General features: G+C 34.9%; 2 protein-coding genes across 2 annotated transcripts in view; both read right to left on the bottom strand.

Annotated features, from left to right (window-relative positions):
* The window catches only part of LOC117343315 (von Willebrand factor D and EGF domain-containing protein-like), an 85,213-nt gene that overhangs the window by 10,545 nt on the left and 51,044 nt on the right, over positions 1 to 23,624 (bottom strand). The window contains exons 20-23 of the mRNA XM_033905658.1: positions 1,896 to 2,006; positions 1,246 to 1,356; positions 625 to 735; positions 238 to 348 (exon numbers count right to left, since the gene is read on the bottom strand). Of these exons, the coding sequence (XP_033761549.1) occupies positions 238 to 348; positions 625 to 735; positions 1,246 to 1,356; positions 1,896 to 2,006 (444 nt within the window). The remainder of the gene's footprint in view (positions 1 to 237; positions 349 to 624; positions 736 to 1,245; positions 1,357 to 1,895; positions 2,007 to 23,624) is intronic.
* Positions 4,305 to 23,624, bottom strand: part of LOC117344002 — a 32,531-nt gene continuing 13,211 nt past the window's right edge. The window contains exons 5-8 of the mRNA XM_033906597.1: positions 17,538 to 17,702; positions 8,998 to 9,015; positions 6,561 to 6,802; positions 4,305 to 6,233 (exon numbers count right to left, since the gene is read on the bottom strand). Coding sequence (XP_033762488.1) covers positions 6,045 to 6,233; positions 6,561 to 6,802; positions 8,998 to 9,015; positions 17,538 to 17,702 — 614 coding nt within the window. The 3' untranslated portion in view covers positions 4,305 to 6,044. The remainder of the gene's footprint in view (positions 6,234 to 6,560; positions 6,803 to 8,997; positions 9,016 to 17,537; positions 17,703 to 23,624) is intronic.

The following is a 23,624-nucleotide window of genomic DNA, read 5'->3' as shown; positions in this document are numbered from 1 at the left end:
ACAACAGGAAATACCGACATAAGTGAAAGGTACGGACATCGAGAGCTTGTGATATTGCATGCAACTCGAGCATTGTCGTGGTCAATCAGCATGATAAAATTATATCTATAGTATTAGATAATATTCTTATGACATATCCTGTCGGCCTTTTTATAGTAATATACCAGACAAGAGAAAGGTATTTTCATTCCCCCCCGTTTGTATTCATATTCATGAGTGCTGGCATTCTCTACTAACCTGGCTTCAGGGTCCAGTTATTCGTAGACTGTCTGACGTCACAATTGCGACAAGTTGCATTGGAGTTGTCAGTACCATCGGCGATACATGCGCCGTCTACCATACAGTGTCCTAAACATCAGGGAATTGAAAACAAAGGATGCACCAGAATTTCATAGTGCCATGCAATTCTTATTCGAATTACAAATATATTAAACTACATCATACATACACAATTAGTCATTGAAGACAACAGACAGTGACCTAAACATGAGATAATTGTGTATTCAATGAAATTATACATACACACACGCACGCACACATACACACTCAACCATTGAAGATAACCATAATGTAGATACTAATCATTGCTTATAACATTGTGATTATTGGTTCTTGTTAAGTTACCAATGCTTCCGCTCCAAGTCGATTGAGATATTGTAACGTTACACACAGAGCAAGCATCCCCTTCCCTAGTCACATTATCAGCCACGCAGTGACCATCGATCAAGCAGTAGTCTGGATAACAACAGAAAATACCGACATATTAACCTAAATTATAACTTAAAATAAATAAAACGTAAGCGAAATAAAAAAAAATGCTTTAAGACCCTCGAACAAAATCAGACCAGGTGTATCGGAAGGGTGAGTGTCGTTTGCTCAACTGACTTCATCCCTCATTAAAACCGATGTAAAAACGAGGCTACAGCAAATACACAAAATGAGAACTTGGCATACAAACAAAATGATTTAATGAAATATACAGTATAAGTTTCAAATAAAATCATTGATACTCGAAAAAATATTATATGATATTTTATATTATTAAAAGTTATTTCAATAAGGGAATGCTTCATTGTCTAGTTGATAATGAATGAGAAGGTTCTTGTGCTTAGTCTCCATTTAATACGATCATAAATTCTGTATGATACAAAACATAAACAATATGTATTTATAATTTGTTTAACATCATAAAAGAAAAAAATGAGTTAACTGTCAAAACTTGAAAGGTATCAAAATGTGAATTACCATCAGCAAGTGACCACTGAGTAACGTCACGACTTGTGTTACATATCAGACAGGAAGACATGTTCTTAACGATACCATCAGGAACACAAGCATCGTCTATTGAACAGTAATCTGCAAAGGGGGATCAACATCATATTTATGTCAGTTGGTATAGCTAATATAATGTCTTTGGTTTATCTACAAAAATATAGTGTATCTGTAAATATGCAAGACCCCACGTGTGCCTACTTAGTAGTACTCCGTAAGAGTAACGAAAATTGTTTGTGTCAACCATCTTTATTCATTTGTTGATAATTTAGTCTTATAGAGTTGTTATCTTTTTGTGTGAGGTCCAATACTTATTCCCACTTTTCACATGTCGGCGTGTAGCTACAGTTTGTTACATTTATCTCCCGTTTTATCGATATTAAAAAAATACAATTCGGGCTTTTTTCCCCAACGAGTATTTATCAATAAGCTAATCCTTTAGTCAATAACTGCCTTAATTTTTGAGTTTAGATTAACTCTTGACATTGACACACATTGTATAGGAGTATGAGTATAATAAGTATGTTTGTCCTATTCACTTGTTGAATTGATTCTCATTATGAAATATGAATATCAACGGCAGTTGTTTTTTAATAATATCATTTGTGAATGTTCGTTTTTACCTGGATTCTGGCTCCATGTCTCAGAGGAAAGAGCTACGTTGCAGATTGAACAGTTGTTGTGTGCATCGACAGAATGATTGGCTACACAAAGATCTCCAATCCTGCAAAAATCTAAACGATACATGTATCATTAATTTTTTATACTGTAGATTTTCGCATTTTTGAGGAATTAGCAAATGTTTTCCTTAGTAACGACTTAAGTTTTCGTTAGTTTCTTTGTCATTTCTTTGCAGTTTGCCATGCCAAATACATGTTATGCTGCTATTTCTATCTTTTGAAAGTTGTAGATTACAAAAATCGAATAAAATAATGTGTTTTAATGGTAAATGGTCCATTGTGTGCAAAGCTTGTATTGAACCCAAATAAAACAAATCATAAACATATGTTGTTATTGTTTCATTAATGTCTATGACCCATTCTGAAAAGGGCAAAGGCAACCTCGTCTCGTCGACTATCTCTATAGCAAGGAAACTGTTAACCGATATTTGCTTAATTTGAGTGTAAATTGCTATCAACATATTGATTCTATTAATTTTGAATTTGTAAAATTAAGAAAATAGTAACAGTGGTTAAAAATCGACCAACAATTTTAACGAATTAGTGGATAGAAGTGATCACATCGCTTTCTGCATTTTCATCACCAGGGATTCCCGAATTTCAATAAACTCAGTGATATCATTACCGTTGTTCTTGCTCCATTCAAACCTTGTCAGATATTTTCTAGTCCTACATTCCAGCATACGTTTGACCTAAGATCGGGTCTTGGTGACTCTTGGCTCCTAGCACGCTACAGATAGGCCCAATATCAAGTCACTGGGCCTCTTGGTTATAGAGAAGTCGTTTGAAGATTTAAGCCTATTTGACTCATGTGACTTTGAATGAAGGTCAAGGTCATTTATTTGAACAAACTTGGTAGCCATTCACCCCAGCATGCCACAGGTCCAATATCAAGTCCCTGGGCCTCTTGGTTATTGGGAAGGTTATTAAAGATTATAGCCAATTTGACCCATGGGACCTTGAAGGAAGGTCCAGGTCATTCATTTGAACCAATTTGGTAGCACTTCAACCCAGCATGCTACAGGCCCAATATCAAGTCCCTGTGCCTCTTGGTTATTGAGAAGAAGTCGTTTGAATATAGCCTATTTGACCCATGTGACCTTGAATGAAGGTCAATGTCATTCATTTGAACAAACTTGGTAGCCCTTCACCCCAGCATGCTACAGGCCCAATATCAAATCCCTGAGCCTCTTGGTTATAGAGAAGAAGTCGTTTGAAGATTATAGCCTATTTGACCCATGTGACCTTGAATGAAGGTCAAGTCAAGGTCATTTATGTTAACAAACTTGGTAGCCCTTCACCCCAGCATGCTACAAGACTAATATCAAGTCCCTGGGCCTCTTGGTTATTGAGAAGAAGTTGTTTAAATGAAAAGTTGACGCCGGACGGACGGCCGGACAGACGGCCGGACAGACGGCCGGACGGACGCCGCACCACGGCATAAGCTCACTTGCCCTTCTGGCAGGTGAGCTAAAAATAATGAGCAGGAATTTATAGCTATTTTTTTTAGTACATGTACAATGCATACATGTTTCCATGCAGATTGACCTTTAAATATTACTATTATACCATGGCCAGTTTTCATCAGAGTTTGATGAAAACAAAAGCTCTGTCCTAGTATACATACATTCTTTATTTATCTCCTTATTATGTTTTATTGAGGTTAGGAGGTAATAGAGGCCAACCAATCAATTGTTTTCCCATAAGCGTTAACGTTTTGGATTATTTCATTCAAATTCATGAATTCAATATGACAATTATGGTTTATAACAAAAGTTTAGGGTCTGATATAACACCTAATCAAAAAAAAAAAGTTTTGTCCTTCAGCTCAAATTTTCTCCAGGGTAGCTATTAATAATTATAATATTGCACTTATGATTATGCATCATGTGACATCATGATTTGGCCTTTTAGCATATATGAGCTAATTTAATTGGTTGGCTTTTACTTGGCCATGAATTTATTTTGCCATTATAAATTTTCATTGTGCTGTTTTAATATATACAAGGTATATATTTTATTTGGCCTTTTAACCTGAATAGGTTATGTACATGTGTTTTATCTGGCCATGTTTTTATCTAGCTTATAATTATAGCTATGATATGTTTTGCACTTTGATGGCATGACATCTTATTTTAGCCTGTATGGGCTATTTTTCGGTTTTACCCTGGCCATCAATTTAATTATATCTAGCATAATATTTATAATGCAATTAAAAAATAATATCTTTCTTTGGGCCTTTTAGCCCCTGATTGGCTATGTGTCTGGGTTCCTGGCCTTGCTATTCAATTATAGACAATATATATTGTTCACATGCTACTTTGGCACATATATTCTCTGCTGTATGTGTTCGTGTTGACCTTCATGTTAACACTTACAGAATCTCGGGTCAGTCGCAAGAAAGTTATTGATACATTGGCTCATCATTTTTTGCTTTTATTCAGATTCATTCCAGCAGCATTAAACAATGCGTAAGAGGAAGGGAACAGACTATGACAGCCAGCAAAAGGCCTCAGGAACGAAACGGAGACGTCCTAATCCCAAGCAATCATCTTCTACTTCCAATCCTACTGTACAGCCTTCACAAGGACTTGTGAGTCTGCCTGCTCAAGATGCATTGGGCGCTTTTCCGCTTTCGAATTCACAGTTGGAGGCCATGACAGCATCAATAACTGCTTCTGCGAGACAGTCAATCATGGAGTCTGCGCTATCACATGACACTATCACAATTCCTCAAACGGCCTCAGCAACACAGACAGCCTCGTCGACTGACGCAACCTCTTCAGTGCATGTGGATGCTACGTTGACGTGTACCACTTTGGCGCAGACTGTGGCATCATTGCAGCGCATACCCTCAGGACCTCCGGCCCATAGCAACAGTGAAAATGTAGAGACAATTACATTAACAAACTGTGTTCCTGTGTCTGAATCTCAACATAATAGGGTAACATGTGGGTCATTAGGAAATGGCATACAACAAAGTACCTTTAATCTTCAGCCCCCAGTTTCCCTTTCTGTGGGGAAGACAATGTATGGTGGAAAACATTTTCAATGTCTTTTTGGCGGTTTCTATTTGGTTAACCCCATATTGGCTTATTATTTTATGTTTGATCAAAGTGATATTTTATATATGTATTTGGTATATATGAGTAATTTCATCTCATAGTCTTCTATTATCACTTTTTCATAATTAATGAATACTTTGTCACCCTCTGTGAAGGTGGCCTTATTCATTCAAATACAGTTGTTGAGTTGTTTCTTGTAAGTGTGTAGATGCATAAAAGGCAGCTAAGTATTTAGCTTAATTTATGCATAGGAAACACTACAATAATTATTTCATATTTTACAGTTTTATTCCTTTAGTTTTTAGGAGGGATATGCCCATGATATAATTAATTCATTGTCCATTTATTTCACGGAGTTATGTCCCTTGCCGTAGGACCAAAGGATCCCTGATTGGTCAATTGCTTTAAGGGGGTCCCAAGACCCCGCGGCCATCCTCATCATTAGGCAGCCATCTTTGAAATCCACTGCATCTAATTTTGAGTGTCCAACTTTTAGCAAAAAAAAAGGCTTCAATTTTCAATCCCATCCACTGCCTCCCTTTGTCTTATTATCTAATATGTTATTAAAGTGATATTTTAGGTGTATTTGGTATATGAGTTATATTATCTTTTGGCAGTTTTTATTTGGTTAACCCTATATTGGCTTATTATTTAATGTTTTATGAAAGCGATATTTTATATATGTATTTGGTATATATGAGTAATTGCATCTCATAATCTTCTATTATCACTTTTTCATAATTAATAAATATTTTGTCACCCTCTGTGAGGGTGGGCTTATTCATTCAAATACAGTTGTTGAGTTATTTCTTTTGTGTGTGTTTGTGTCTGTGTGTGCGTATATTGTGAACCGGTACCAGTATATAAGTATTAATATATGGACAGTGAGGTAATCATTGTATCTATCATTCGACCAACAGGAGACGCTTACCATTCCGGATCACCTGGTCTAATTTAATTTACGTTCTAAAGCGTTTCCAAGTCAATGTATTTTTATATATATATGTTTTGCTCTCCTTTTATTGAGTTAGGATTTCATCTGCATATCGGTATCTTGTTTGTAAAATATCACCGATATTGCCTTCCTCTTAGCTATCGACAAATGTTTTTTTTTGTGCGAACATACCGTTATTCCAGCAAAAAAAAGAGCACTCTTTTGAGACATAGGCCCTGGTACTCCGTCCGGTTTTGTCTTTGCACGAACAGAACACGCGATCTGAAACATAAAGTTTGTCAAAGTCAATGTCTCGGCTAACTATTTTCTGATGACGTCATTAAATATACATTGTTTACATTATTATGGTTTGGCATGAAAACTTAAGCAACTTCACTGTAATAGGAAAGTAAAAGAAAAACACATATAATTAGTAAAATATGTTATTAATTATCCATGTATTCAGCTAGCAATCTTTTAATATCAACATGTATATACATCCACTAACTGTGATATAGATACAGCATAATGGATATTTCATTAAATCTGCAAAAACAATATCATATACAACTAAATGTTTGTAAGAAGATCATGTTGATGTGTACGCACATTTATTCCAAGTTTTTCTAGCACACCCGTTTTTTCCTGCAGTACAAATGTTTCCGGTTCCGTTTTCTTCGCCATTTTCGACACGTTTAGGGGCTTGTCATCGACGAACCAGAAAACTTGATAATATAGATCTTCAAGCGAGGGTTCAAATGAACATTTAAACTGAAGCCTTTGGTAGAAACCCTCTGTTACCAGCTTGTTTGATAAGGAAGGCTTTGGAATGAGGTACGTTGGTGCAACACCTGTAAGTGAATACATATTTCACATCAAATGAAAAAAAAAAGAATAAAAAAAAAAAAAACACATATCAAGCTGGGTTGTTATTCACCAAGATGACCAGGTAGGACCTAACATTTTGGTTTGGTGGCAGTTTAAACTTACTCGCCATTAATCCGGGGATCAATTAATCGATCGAATGTAAAATGGTATGGGGTCAACTGCCTCATCACGATTTTCAAAATTGAAAAATATCATAATGATAAGTCTATATTAGGACAGAGCAGGGGTTTGTTTTCCATCCAGTTATGAATGAATAAAAGTATACACAATTTTATTGATACTTTTAAAATGTAATACACTTTAAAAGAACAAGAGGCCCAATGGGCCTGTATCGCTAACCTGGCTCTACAGCAAATTTGCAGTTGATTGGGGTCATTTCTACAGATACTATGCTGATAACCAATTTATTCAAATATCACAGTAAGCTAGGTTTATTCATGTCAATAAATATTCTAGTCCTTCATTCCAGCATACTATTGGCCTAATATCAGATCTTGGTGACTCTTGGCTATGGCAAGATTTAAAAATATTTCAACCCTGTGACCTTGAATGTAGGTCAATGTCATTCAGTTGAACAAACTTGTAGCCCTACAATCCAGCATGCTACAGACAGGCCCAACCTCAACTACCTGAGCCTCTTAATGTTTGAGAATTTGTTTAAAGATTTTAGCCTATTTGACCAATTTTACCTTGAAGGTAGGTCAATGTCATTCAGTTGAACAAACTTGGTAGCCCTTCACCCAAGCATGCTACAGGCTCAATATCAAGTCCCTGGGCATCTTGGTTATTGAGAAGTGGTTTGAAGATTAGAGACTTTTTCACCCATGTGACCTTGAATGAAGGTTAAGGTCATTTTTTCGAACAAACTTGGTAGACCTTCACCCCAGCATGCTACTGGCCTAATATCAGGTCCCTTGACATCTTGGTTATTGAAAAGAAGTCGTTTGAATATTAGAGACTTTTTGACCCATGTGACATTGAATGAAGGTCAAGGTCATTTATTTGAACAAACTTGGTAGCCCTTCACCCCAGCATGCCACAGGCCTATATCAAGTTCCTTGACCTCTTGGTTATTGAGAAGAAGTTGTTTGAAGATTATAGCCTATTTGATCCATGTGACCTTGAATGAAGGTCAACGTCATTTATTTGAACAAACTGAGTAGACCTTCACCCCAGCATGCTACTGGCCTAATATCAGGTCCCTGGTCATCTTGTTTATTGAAAGGAAGTCTTTTGAAGATTATAGCCTTTTTGACCAATGTGACATTGAATGAAAGTCAAGGTCATTTATTTGAACAAACTTGGTAGCGCTTCACCCCAGCATGCTACAGGCCCAATATCAAGTCCCTTGACATCTTGGTTATTGAAAAGTCGTTTGAATATTAGAAACTTTTTGACCCATGTGACCTTGAATGAAGGTCAAGGTTATTTATTTGAACAAACTTGGTAGATCTTCACCCCAGCATGCCACATGCTTACAAATGTATATCAAGTTCCTAGAAATCTTGGTTATTAAGAAAAGGTTGTTTGAAGATTATAGCCTTTTTGACCCATGTGACCTTGAATGAAGGTCAAGGTCATTTATTTGAACAAACTTGGTAGCCCTTCACCCAAGCATGCTACAGGCCTAATATCAGGTCCCTGGGCCTCTTGATTATTGAAAAGTCGTTTGAAAAATATACCTTTTTGGACCCATGTGACCTTGAATGAAGGTTAAGGTCATTTATTTGAACAAACTTGGTAGCCCTTCGTCCCAGCATGCTACCGGCCTAATATCAGGTCCCTGTGCCTCTTGGTTATTGAGAAGAAGTCGTCTGAATACTATAGCCTTTTTGACCCATGTGACCTTGAATGAAGGTTAAGGTCATTTATTTGAACAAACTTGGTAGCCCTTTACCCCAGCATGCTTCAGGTCCAATATCAAGTCTCTAGGCCTTTTGGTTATTGAGAAGCTTTATAAATGAAAAGTTGACGCCGGACGGACGGACGGACGGCCGGACGGACGGACGACGGACGCCGCACCATGACATAAGCGCACTTGCCCTTCGGGCAGGTGAGCTAAAAATTATTTAAGATAGTTCAACGTTCGTATAACTCGACTAAGCAATCAGCAAAATGTTCTTAACAATTGATATAAAATAAAATATAAGGTACTTACTGGTTTCATCTTCAGTCACTTAAACAGAAATATTAGTATGCACATTTTAGACAAACCGTTTTCAGATTGATAAAGAACCGATAATTATCCTAGTTATGAATTCTTAACTGCCCAGCAACACTATTCATGTGATTTGGGCCAAAAATGGAGAAGACATGATATATAGCATCGAAGATATATTAATACACTTAAAATATAATTTTCATTGACAACAGCTGTTTTGGTAACTCAAATATTGTAAAGCTTTTAGACTTTTCAAAATTTTGAACATGTTCACAATTTGAAAATTATTTCTTGACTCGCTATGCTGGTATAAAGACTCTATCTTGTAGGTTGATGATCAGTGCAATCAAGCTATATTCCAGTGAAAATATGGCATGTCTCAAACCAGATATCTTCAGTATTTAGCAACACAAGATATATAAGGATTTTGTTTTGTTTAATATCTTATCAACACCTAAGGTCATTTAAGGACAGCCTTCCGTGCGTGCGATATACATGCGTGTGGTATGTGTGTTTTGGGAGACTGCGGCATGTTTGTGTTAAGTCTTTTACCGATTTATAGTGCTACCTCACTGAAGCATACTGTCGAAGGACACCTGACCCAGTGACATTATACTGACAATGGGATACACAAGAAAAAAGCGATGGTACAATGTAATATTTTAATCAAAGTACTGAGGGAGGCGTTAATCAGATGAAAAGGTGATATTTGAAATAAAGCAAGAAGAATGATTAAACTGATATCAACATGATTGTTGATAGATATATTCTAGAATGAGGTTTTGAGTAGTAAAACGTTTCTTCTCAGGAGTTTAAAGCCAATTAGATGAAATGGTTTTCAATCCTGATGGACACACAGTGTAATGGTTTAACTTTCTTGATGTACACAATGGTTTTAACCATATTGAAGTTTCAAACAAACATCTACTAAAGTATTTAAACATATCCACTTAAGTGTTTAAAGTCAACACTTTTAGTTAGGTTGTTAAAATTTCTACTTATTGTTTAAACAAGCTTCCACTTAAATAGTTAATCATTTCTACTTAAGTGTTTCAAACACATTTCTGTTTTAGTAGTTAACATTCATACTTAAGTTTTTAAACCGTCCTGATGAACATAATGCTTTTAACCATCCTGATGACAGTCTTAACTGTCCAATTAATTTTCAAACTTCCACTTGTCCAGTTCACAGAGACTAGTTCTATTGAGTTGCATTATCAAAGACTAATTATTGTACTGATCTACGAACAACTGTCAATTATGATGTTGTGTATTAGAATTGTATTGTTATTCATATGGTTCTATTAATATTGTTTATCATGACAGGTTAAATTTTTTATTAAACATTTACAATGTATTTCTTACATTTAAGAATTAATCTGTGCACTTAAGTACACATGTAATTTAATTTGAAACAGAAATAACAAGAACACATATAATTGTTGATATGTTGAATATATGACAGCACCTAGTCATAGTTACAACTTTTGAGTATGAATTAAATGAAAAATGGACATACCAAACGCAAACAATGTTCTTTCAACATATATATATATATATATGTAATATACCTTATTACGTGTGCCAAGTGTAGCATGCAGTATGTAGGGGAGACCAAAACACCACTGAATCTGAGGATAAATAACCACCGTTGTTCCATCAAACAGAAACGCCAGGACTTGCCAGTAGCGAGACATTTCAACATGCCGAGCCACACATGGCATGACATGCAGGTTGTCCCCATTAACCACTGCAGGGGTTGGAATGACCAACAACGCCTGAATAGGGAACGACATTGGATCAACCAACTACAAACCGGCTACCCACTCGGTATGAATGGGGGATAATCCTCCACATGTTACGTAGTTGAGGGACTCTCACAATAGAAACTCCTCACTATATGTCAAAACTATGGCAAGCCCAAGTGGAAAAAAGTCACTATTTATGGATATCCATAAATGAATTATGGATATCCATAATTCATTTATGGATATTAAGATACGAATTATGGATATTTACAGGCGATTTATGAATATCCATAATTCATCGCGTTTTTTTTAAATATCCATAAATCAGCGACCCCTATGTCTGGTTGCAATATTAGAGGAGTTCCGAAAAAAAAGACATGCGCATATTAAATATCCATAAATCAGTGAGGCGAGTGTCGTTTACGATCTAAGAACCTCGTTAAGCACCTTGCTCTGATTGGCTGAAAAACACACTGCCAATCTATCGCGCTCGTTTATTGGTCAATAACAATAGAAAACGAAAGTAGCTTTCAATATAGTTCGGATACACGTACATGTAGATTTACTTTTCCACCTCATCCACAACTTCTCTGATAGATTTTATATTTAACGTTAATCGCACAAATCACTAATCTTCCATCTAAAGAAAACACGGCAAACTTTACGAGCCTGAAACAAAATGTTTTTGTTGTGATCAGACATCGTATATCGTCGCTTTGTTTTTTTAAGACCGCGATCTTTTATTGTTCATACATTTTGTATATTTATTTTGAGATCCCTCCCTACTTACGTTGTGGTTTCAACAAGTTTTATTGTGACAACAAAAGGATTAGACAACAGGCAGTGTCTTTATATCAATATACATTTACACAATAAAATAGAATAATTTGTTCTAAAGCGAAAAAAAACCCAACATTTGACACTTTTGACTGCCTTTTCGGAAAACATTCAACAGTTTCAAATGGGTTTTTTCACCAACAAGAGTAGATAGATACATGTACATGAAAATTGAAATACAATCCGAACCATTGACTACTATGTATACATACGCAGCATCTAAATAAATAGGCTGTCTTCTCATTAGTTGAATCACCTTCGAAGTTGAAGTTGAATATTGAAATTGGACGTTTTAATCAGATAGATAGAATTTGTAATTGTGCAACTGGTGATATTGAAGACGAGTACCGTTTCATAATAAAATGTAGCTTTTACGCAGATATCAGAAAACGTTTCATCAAACCGTACTACTAACGAAAACCTAGTATGCAGAAATTTGAGCAACTTTTAGAAACAAGAAATATTAAAGATATTTCAAATCTAGGGAAATTTATCATTTTCGACAACAAAAGACAATTGTTTCTAGAAATTTAATAGCAATAATAATAATTGAAAAAAAAAATGAAATCACTCTCTAAACTAGCGCTGCGGTAACTGTTTGGCAAAACAATTATTCAGTAATTTATATTGTTACATATGATCATTGTAAATTTGTGAAATTTTATTGTTAATACAAGTAATGATAAAATGATTATTAAATAGTCTTTGATTTAAGATAATCAATTCAAAATAAATATATAAATGCAATTAATATATACATGTTTTTGTAATTAAATGCATTTATTTTTTAAATCAATACGTTTTAAATATAGGTCCTGGAGGCTATCCCTACCCCTAGGGACTTATAGCTTCTAAAAAAAAACATTGGCATCCCCACCCTATAACCATTTATAGTATTGCTGTATGGGCATCAAGAAATAAACATAATCCTGTTGTAAATATAGGCATTGGGGTATTTCCCCATCTCTAGGGACTATTATTCGATTTATGGATTTATGGATATCCATAATTCGATTTATGGAGATCCATAATTCGATTAATGGATATCAATAATTCGATTTATGGATATCCATCAATCGAATTATAAATACCAAAATAAACTCATTGTCAAGACACGTAACTTATAAATAGACTACAAGGCACGAACTGTTTAAGTTAAAAACTGTGGATGATTCAAACTATTGAAAATTAAAGATACATATGCATATAATTATATGTGTCACCAATTTTCGTAGTACAGTAAAGTTGACCACCGTTAGGGTCACCTTGCCTATCCACCGAGCAATTAGCAAATCAGTGTCAACCAACGTATTGGGCACAGGTAAGTTTCGATATATTTATAGATATGCAACATGAATTATTAACTATATTTTCTTTATATTGCTGATAATAAGTTGATTGTACTCTCATATATGTAAATCATTTTTTGAATCGAGGCTTCTTCCTGCACCACCGTAAAAGATGCATATAAGCAAATACGATAAAAATTCTTCATATGACAGGATGAAAATTATAAACATATAAATAACCCGTGTGGGAGTCATAAGACGATCAAACCAGGCCCTTAATTTTGCTTCCAGTTACATGTATCTTGTCTCATCTTGCTACAATAGAAGTTAGTAACATCATTTTAAATCGTATACCCTTTTTATATATTATTTAAGTGGAAATCTAGCCATTTAGTCCCTTTAAATAATCTGTATACAGGGAGGACGACTCAATCACGGGTTTAAGGCATCTAGGATATACGTGTATTTGGTAGACTAGAAATACCGGCGAATTTAGTATCGGCCGAGGGGGATCATTTTTACAACATTACGATATTTTTTGTTGTTTATACCTACTATATTTGTGTAACTGTTCCATGTTCTATGTCTATATGTGATCGTATGTAACTTATCTGTGTCTTGATAAAGGGGCAGATTTCCTCGAAAATTCGACAATTTACTTGTCTGTACTGTCGTTATTACTACTTGACATATATATATATATATATATATACACTATAGTGTATGTGTGTGTTTCATCTCTACAATGCAAGAAGTTTTACAGCTTTGAACAATACTTTGACACACACATTGTTACAGGAGTTAGCTTCCGACATAAATTCAAATGTTCTAAAACGTTTTCGAGAGTTGGCTAAAACATTTTTGTCCATTTATTAGCCCACCATCATCAGATTATTTATCTAACAATCATTTTTGTGACGTTGGTCCTCTCCTGCCCCCTGTGGTAAATATTGTAAACAGAGCGCATGCTTAATTTAATTTAAATCACTGCTTCCGCTAGGGATCGAAGCCGAGGCCTCTAGCGTACTAGTCTTACACTCAACCAATTTAGCTAGATGAAAAGGTGATATTTGAAATAAAGCAAGAAGAATGATTAAACTGATATCAACATGAGTGTTGATAGATACATCCAAGAGTGAGGTTTTGAGTAGTAAAACGTTTCTTCTCAAGAGTTTAAAGCCAATTAGATGAAATGGTTTTCAATCCGGATGGACACACAGTGTAATGGTTTAACTGAGCGGTATATTGCGGCTAGTATTAATACCAGGGTTACAATATAAACAATTTAACAGCAATATTAATATTTATTGAAGATATTATATATATATATATATATTATATATAAACTTCAAAAAGTAGTATATGGTATGCAATTGGTAAACATTTCGATTATCTGAAATTATTTTTCATTTTATTAATTAGCCCAATTTTACTCTGGCCCTGTCACCACCGGAATCGGAACGCAATGGACCGAAAAGACCACATATGCTTTATTGTGTTTTTCTTCTTGCATAGTTTAAATTGGGAAAACTAAGCTTATCATTTCCCAAAACCTGTGTGAATTATATTAAATTCAAAAAATCGTTATTTATAAATTTATACGGACGAAATAAAACACCTAGATGGGATTAAATGGGTGTTTTTGGGTAAATAAATATATGATTTATCCATACATGTAAGGTAGGTGCTATGTCACATTTGATTTTATTGTCTTTGCACCAAATTCTTAGCGACACCAAACGGTGTCGGATATAATTCCACGTTTTCATATAGTAGCGCGCTCCGGCCCTACACCAGACATGGTGACAGGGCCAGAGAAAATTCGGGCTATTTATCAATATAACACAACAGTTTCACAGCTTTGTGTACATTACATAAAATAATTTGAAAAGGTTACATTTATAGCTGAAGATTAAGACAAGCTGGTTTAATCATCAGTTGTAAAAATTGTCATGAAATGCCTTTCCAGTTGGGGTACTCCCTAATGATGGACCATGTAGATATGAAAATATTCCAATTGTAATAAGTTATGAGAACTGAATGTAGATGTCTATGGTATGAGTCTTTATTATTAATACTATAAGCAACTGCAGTTAATATCATTCCAAATTCTGTATATTCTTAGTGAGGGAAGAGTGCAGTAAACATCACGAATGTCGGAATGACCACTACGACTAACAGATACGGTAGTTTTGTTAGCTTTATAAGATAAACGATCGGATTTCAGCATACTATCACTGACCCATGATACATGTTTTTTTAATGAAATACTATCTGCGTTAATGTAGATCTGGACGACAATATGTCTGTCTCAGAGCAGTGTAGGAAGGGAATGACTTCGTTCTAATGATGCAGTCTGATCAGGCTCTGAATCACTAGCGTTAATCGTAAACAAAGTTTAGTCCTAAGTAATTAAAAAAAATAAGGTAGACATGTGAACAAACAGATTAACAACTTGTAAGAAACTTGCCTTTAATTCGTGTTGATAAATACTCTAGTGACAAACATCACACTACAGAGTTTCGGATGAAGCCCGTATCAAAAATGATACGGGCTTCATCCGAAACTCTGTAGTGTGATACGGGCTTCATCCGAAACTCTGTAGTGTGATGTTTGTCACTAGAGTATTTATCAACACGAATTAAAGGCAAGTTTCTTAGCCGAGACATACCAGAGTCTTTAAAAATGGTAGTTGCTACTCCTGCTTAGCGCTCCGCATATTTGGAGTGGGACGACTGGTTGGCTCATTGTCAGTATAATATGACCGGTTGGAGTGTGCTGCTGGGTGTCTTCGGCAGTATGCTTCAGTGAGGTAGCACTTTAAATCGGCAAAAGTTCCGGCCTATCACAAGGAGACTTAACACGAACATACCGCAGCCTCCCAAAACACGCATACACACTCGCCACACGCATACATACCGCACGCACGGGAGGCCGTCCTTAAATGACCTTAGATGTTAATAGGACGTTAAACAAAATAAACCAAACCAAACCAAGTATCAAAAATGCGCTCCCATTTTGACCGATTGATCATGTGATCAGACGTGAACAGACGGATCACGTGATCGTTGATTTAATTACATATTTTGATACAAAAATATGAAATATGACATCTAAAGAGACAATTAAATCTTTTGTAAGTTATTGATTTCTGATTTCGACTTTTCAACACACACAACAAAAATGAGACGTATGGATACGAAACTACAAGTAAAGCTAGGATAGATGTTTATATAGAAACTAGTGGTAAAGTTGCGACATCATTTTAGTAAGTGATTGAAACAACTGAACAAAATAACTGTTTTGTCGATTTTTTACGTCAGATTTAATGTTTTTATTCTTGCAAATACCGGTATTTTGTGAAACGAATGTCGGTACGGTTCTTGTACCGAGTATACCGGTTGCCAACCCTTCTCGCACTTGGAACTCTGCGATGAATTTTTGATAAAAGGCTACCAGACGTCTCAAATATATACATTTTTCGTGTAATAGCACTTTATTTGAAGTCTTGAAATTTTTCATAAATCATATATAGTTTAACTACATCATATATGAACCAGAAGAAACTGCAAAAAGAAACCAAAAAAACTGTGAATGGTAATATAATGAAAGCGAGAGGTTTTGACGTCACATCTCCTAGGTGATTGTAACATGGCGGGCGTTAACGTCCATATAAAAATATAAACACGTTTTGTGGCGGTTGAAATATTATCTCTTCAATATAAATTCATCTTTATCTATTTATTTTCTCATTCATGCAGGTCGTTGGTTTTTACTTACAATCAGAAACGCGTAAAATATTCGACCGTCTGTCACCTGCGTACTAGCTGGCCTACTAACTGACCAGAGTATTTGTGTGCCTACTATGTGTAGATATAATGTTTTTGTTATAATTAATAGGCTCTGGTGGCATTCAAAGTCGATGTAAAATGAAATATATTTCTTTTGGAGGATTTAATGAGAATTATAATAAACAATTACAACATTCAAAATATAGATCTGCTATCGAGATAAATTGGTTGTGCATTGTGTCGGTATGTACGAGTTGTCTCCCGTGATATCGGAGATAGCCGCTTGAGGTACCAAACGATTGGTTCCGCAATGAAATCCTATAGCTGATGCTATAATGTGAGGCACGCCTCCCATAAAAAGCAATAAATTTTTACATCGTAATGGATTCCGATTACACTGAACAATAAGGTCCCGATTTAACAGTAACAATGTCCTAATTCAATAGAAGAATAATTAAAATGGTCACAATTTTAACAATAGTTGAAGGTGATTACACTTAAGGAGGCTCCGTCATCAACAATTTTGTAATAAAAACATACAAATAAGTATGATATTAAAAGACACATTATTATTTGTTGTTCTGATATTGATGTTCTAGCCTCACCGCAATAAAGAATAAGTCAGTTGTTTTGTTTTTGTGAGGGAGATTTCTCCGTGTCTGGCAGTCTATGTCCATTTAACTTATAGCGCGTCTGACTTTCTGTCTATCCTTGTTTGTACATGTATATGTGTGTTAAAATCTCTTTATTTGTCCTTCTTGTCGATCTACTTTCAAATGTAAATATATCTCAATATTCAGTTATTTTGTTTCAAGTTTACCAAAAGAGGTATTTTCCGTTTAAAAGGATACATCCTCTCATGTCACACGTACCAAAACAATATGCTGAGCCAGTACTTCGAGGAGGCGAGAGAAAGTACGCCGTGAAATCTTGGCATACTTTTATCTTGATGTGCTGCGGATGGCTGCACGTGTTGCCAAAGGTGATGGTACAAACGGTTCGGCTTACAATTCCATCCGTTAATTTTGGTATAGCTCCTTTAGGATCGACATGCAAAAAGATTGTGAGAATAATGACAAACTCAAGGAATAAATAGTTGATCAGGTAAATCAGTCTTGAAATAAGAACACCATGTATATTTGGCGGTCTGTAGTTAATTTTTGTATCTAATGTTTTGTAGATGTATTTACTTTGAGAGATACTGTTATTCGCTATTTTAGTGAATAAATTATAGACATGAAACAGACACCACAGAAATGGAATCCATGAAAAGAAAAAAAAGTCGGAAAAGTCTACTTTTTTCAATAAATTTATCAAAATATATATTTTCAGTTTCTCGTAAAAAAAAGCCTGACGCATTTTACGAGTAAGACTAAGTATAAAACAAACTGGACCCATCTGATAAGGTGCATAACACTTATGAAATACTCTTTATATACTCTATATATTCTTATTTTAATGTAAACCATTCTAATCATACAATCTAATTTAAGTTGTTTTTTTTCGATTATGAAGTAAAAAGAATACCGACATATAAAAGAATTGATAATGATAATGCGAAATTTATAAAACGAAATCTAAGACAAGCAATATATATATATGGGTCAAAGAAGTAATATAAACAGTATTTAATCCAGATAACACTGGATCCTCACAAAAATGTATGGAGGATACGAATTACTTGTAATGATTATATGAGGCAAAGAAGTAATTCAAACAGTGTGAACAATGAGGCTTGTTAAATTTTCGAGGCAATCCGCCCTTTTATCAAAACACAAAAAATACAAATACAATCACATATTATATATAAGAAGTACTGGAAATACAATAAAATACAATAAGAATAATGTTTTAGTAACTGGAGAAACCACAATGAACCCTTCGGCAAACGTGGGCCGAAGGCGGATACTAGCGTGACTGTATCATGTTCAACACTAGAACGCTATGCGACCAACGGCAGAGATATTTTGAATTCCCCCGCACGTGAAAGTATATCGAAGAGTTCAAAGACAATTCGTCCCTAAATACAGCAAGTGGACGACATTACATTGATATCAGATTTCAGAATAAAAATGCTGCATTATCGTCTCTACAGTGATAGATAAAATATCGTGTACAAAGTCTGAAAAACTATAGAAAAATATGTTTAAAGGTAAACGAAATCAAAAACCCAAAATATAATTGCCGATCGTGTCAAAATATCATAAAAGTATCTCCAAATACGATCATGTGCTATTTTGTAAAAAAAAAAAAAATGTTAGTCATGTTAATTGCTTTTATTAAAAAACACCGTTGTCAAGTCAATCTCGTAAATCTCAAAGTATTATCCGATTTATCTCCCCTGACTGTGACGTCATTGATGACAAACGCTTCCGCGCCACCTGTCAGGCGATGTAAACAAACGTCTGTCAAAATGGTGCAGTGTGCGGCCATCAACTGCAATAACAGCAGTAACCGCGGACAGAAGATTAGTTTATTTGCTTTTCCACGAGACAAAAAACTGCGGAATATATGGATTACGAAACTGAAGAGAGCAAACTTTTCTCCTAGTGACCATAGTAGATTGTGCGAGAGACATTTTGAAGAAGACAGTTTTACTCATGATCGTCGTCTGCTTCAATCAATCGGTTTTACGCCAGGAAGAAAATCATTAAAACCAGGTGCAATTCCGACAATTTTTGATTTTTCACCAGTCGTTCCAGGTCGATCAGTTTCAATAACTGCAAGCAAAAGTAGGACTGCTTTCCAGAAACGACGCTGTCTCGAGGTAAATATTTTGTGTATCAATTTTATTGTATGGCATGTTACAGTAGGCCTAGATCTACATGAAGTAGTGTACTGAATTTACCTGTGCAGCATCATTTACATGCAAACGAAGTAAACATATGATCGCTAAATTTTCTATGTATCAGGATGTTTATTTATCATTGCGAGAGATTTTTCACATTATTTGAAAAAAAAAATGAAAATTAAATGTAGACTATTAATTTTATACTACTGATCAGTCTATAAATGTCTCTGTACTGATGAGTACGTACACTGTACAGTACTGTAAGTATAATGTATACAATTTGTACAGTACCATTAATGTACACACTCAGTACACGTCTTGTAAACAAATATTGGGGATTTTTTTCTGGTGGAAATATACGTTTCATTTAATTTGTGTATGTTAATTATATATTTTCATCATTATTGTTTGTAGACATTACCAGACATTACAAGTGGTCACAGCCTGATTAATACCAGTACTCCATATGCACCATTATATGTACAGTACCAGCCTAACCAGGTGCATATGGAAACCCAGACATGCAGCCAGACAGCAGACAAGTGTGTAGGACCAGATGATCCTCTAGATACATTCAGTGTTGGCTGTCAAACATCTTACAACCTAACAGTAAGTAATAAATTAGTTGCATAGTTTCCTGAGTATATAATTTCATTTGCATAACCAGATGTATGATTGATTCTACATACATTCTGACAGGGAAAACACATATTCCTGCTGAGACCCCGACAGCAATCAAACTCTGGTTTCCAGTGATTATACACCATGGCCCTATACATATAAGTATGGTGTCAGCTGAGTGACAGACTATTTACACTTCTGACAAGACACATTGAAACATTTCTGTTACATAATCACAGAAAGGTACAATGTATATTGTCTTTCTTATTCGATCATACTGTATTTCTTTATTTTATCTAGAGCAGTATTATTTGTGTTCATACAGTAAAGTTCTTTTTTTTTTTACAAATGAGTTCATCAAAGTTGAGAAGGAAATTTACCAAAGTGAAAATATGTCCATATAACCCTGGTAAATACTAAAGTCGCAATATACTGCACATCAAATAAGATCTCTTCATCTTGATCTGTGAGTGCAAGACTAATAATATGCCAGAGGTCCCCGGTTCAATCCATAGTGGGGGCATGCGCAGTGGATAAAATTTAATTAATCATGTATTCTGTTGCATGCATATATGTATTTTATTTAATAGTTGTACATGTATGTTAGGTATAAGTAAGTAGTGTTGAGTGCAATTACATGTATACTATATATATCCATTAGTGTTTATTTTTATTTCCAGAAACGTCTTCATGTTAGTCTACAGACAAGAATTTCAGAAGCAAAGTCTTCAGTAATGTCTTGTGGGGTACAGGCCACATGCCAGACCTCGTCTACATCTGTGCAATGCCACCGATACAACACCGCCCCAATGCAAGATTCAGAGATTGATTGTGATGATGAGAGTGACATGGACATTTCTCTACCAGATGAGGACCATGATTATGAATGGAGTCCATCAGAGGAGGACTTTTCTGATTTGGAAGGTGACGCCACACCCAATTATAAATTTGACAGTGAAGAAACGGACGCAGACAAGGCACACAAGTATATTGTATTTGAACAGTCTTTGTTTGAACTTCTTGACTTATGTCCTGTCTGTAAAAGGAGAAACTTACAACACAATAAAACAACAATTGAAACATGTGTTTGTATTGCCAGTAGATGTACATGTGGATTTCTCAGAAAATGGAGGAGCCAGCCATTTTCAAATGCAATGCCCTGGGGAAACCTAGTAATAGCTTGTGGGAACAGTCCTTTGAAAACATTCAATTTCATGAGCCATACAGGAATTTTAGGTTTGAGTCTGACAGCCTATAATAAACTCCAAAGGTCCTACATTGTTCCTTCAACATTATCATGCTGGCAATACCAACAGTCTGTGTATCTTAATGAGAAAAGAAAAAGTGGTAGTCCATTGAAACTAGGTGGTGATGCTAGATGCAGTTCCCCAGGACACACTGCAAAATATGGAAGCTACACACTCATGGATGTGGAAACTGCGAAAGTTGTTGATATTCGACTTGTCCAGGTAATTAAATGTTAATTTATTATAACTTGGACAAAATGATGATAAACAATATTTTGGTGCTGTATACTTATGAGTATATTTTTTTTAATTTACCAACATACTGGGATGTATTCATAATGTTAAAAAAAACATTGATCAAAAGATTCCAATTTGCATCTTTCAATTAATTGAAATTTGTTTTTATGAAGTTGACAAGTGTACATTATAATCTCATTATATGAAAAGAAATATAAATATTCTGATTTTCATCATGTTATTTCCATATATATTATACTATTACAGTCAAATGAAGTGAAAAATTCCTATGCAATGGAACTTGAAGGACTGAAGCGCTGCTTCCAATTCTTGAAAGATGAAGGCATCACTGTATCTGATTTGGTCACTGACAGACATTGCCAAGTAAAGAAGTTAATGGCATGTGAACATCAAGATATAAACCATTGGTTTGATGTTTGGCATGTGGCAAAGGGTAAGCTGAGCTCATTAAAATGTTCTTCAATATGACTGAGCATTAATAGTTTTGATAGACAAAGAGAGTAATTATTTTAAAGTTGCATACATATTTTATGTACATGTCCTTCAATACAATTTCTACCCTTGGATTAATTTTTCTCCTGTATGACGGCTCTGCTTGGCAAATAATTTATAACTATAATTTGTTGGAAAGGGGGGGGGGGGGGGGGGGGGATAATAAAGCATGAAATTGAAATATTATCAGGTTTTTCTTTTTAATTTTTCATAGGTGTATACAAGAAGCTGGAAGCTCTTGGAAAGTCAAAAAAGTATGCAATAGCTGGAGAATGGGCCAGATCAATAAGCAACCATGCATACTGGTGTGCTGCTAGCAGTGGAGGAAATGCAGAACTTGTTCGGCAAAAATGGAAAAGTATCCTCAACCATATTTCAAACATACATGAGGGTCACGGAGATCTTTTCCATTCCTGTGAGCATGGGGACATTTCAAGAAAATTGATAAAGCCAGGTTATTTTAAGATATTATTCATGATCAGTTGAATTATAATTTGAAGATTGATGTCCAAAGTTGAAGTAGTTAAACTTTATTTATCAATTAAACAGACTGAAGATGCTTCTTTTCTAATTCCAGTAGTGCAGAAATTATTTTGAAATTTCAAAATAACCCGGAATCACTGTTGATACAACCAATGTAACAAAACATACCATAACTATAATTTTCCACTGCCAGTTATTCTATTTAGATTTTTCCAGATCATTTCAATGAAAATATATGCAGAATAATAGCAGATATGAGTTATTATGGTTTTTTTTGTTTTTTTTTTGTAATCATTTAAAAGTATTTTCTGGGTATTTTCCATCAAATTCATGCCCTAATGTTTTATTTTAGGAAGCAAAGTATTCCATGAAATACAAAAGATTATTTGTGGGAAACTCTTGGTGAAGGATATTGGAAAGCTATCTCCAGCACAACAGACATCTTGCTTAGAGTCCTTTCACAATGTGGTGAACTATTTTGCGCAAAAGGTTAGTCACTTCTTCTACAATCAGATGAAAGCCAGGTGAGTTGCAGTAATATTAAAACATCTTAAGGGTTAAAAGAAATCATCTACCAAAGTATTTTTTAACTATACATTCATTGAACCTTATCATTTTGTTTCTCTTCAGGACAATTTACATATCTCTATCTAGCAATCAGTTATTCACCTATATATTTAACAATTAAAGACTTGGTAGATTGTATTTATTGTCAATATATCAATGCAATCTGAGTGACAGATAAATAGAATGACGCCCGTTAGGGCATCATGAATATTTATCTGCCATCCAGATTGCATTAATATCGACAATAAGTACAATCTAACAAGCATTTAATTGTGATATTTACATGAACATACGTTAAACTTCACTTTCTCTTTGCTAAATCTGGGTTTTAAGTTCAGCTATTCCCCTGTTTGTTCAATTGAAAGAACGGCACATGTGAAATCGACTTCATTGTAGTGTTTGATTTGCAATCAAATTGATGTGTAATAGAAAGCCTCGGTGTGACTATGATCAACAAATCACCAAAATGACGTCATAATTACGCGATTTTTCCAAGTCGA

This window comes from Pecten maximus, chromosome 15 (assembly GCF_902652985.1).
Source record: "Pecten maximus chromosome 15, xPecMax1.1, whole genome shotgun sequence".
NCBI classification, from domain to species: domain Eukaryota; kingdom Metazoa; phylum Mollusca; class Bivalvia; order Pectinida; family Pectinidae; genus Pecten; species Pecten maximus.
Note: the sequence above shows the minus strand (reverse complement) of the source record. Positions and strands in the feature narration are given on the sequence as shown.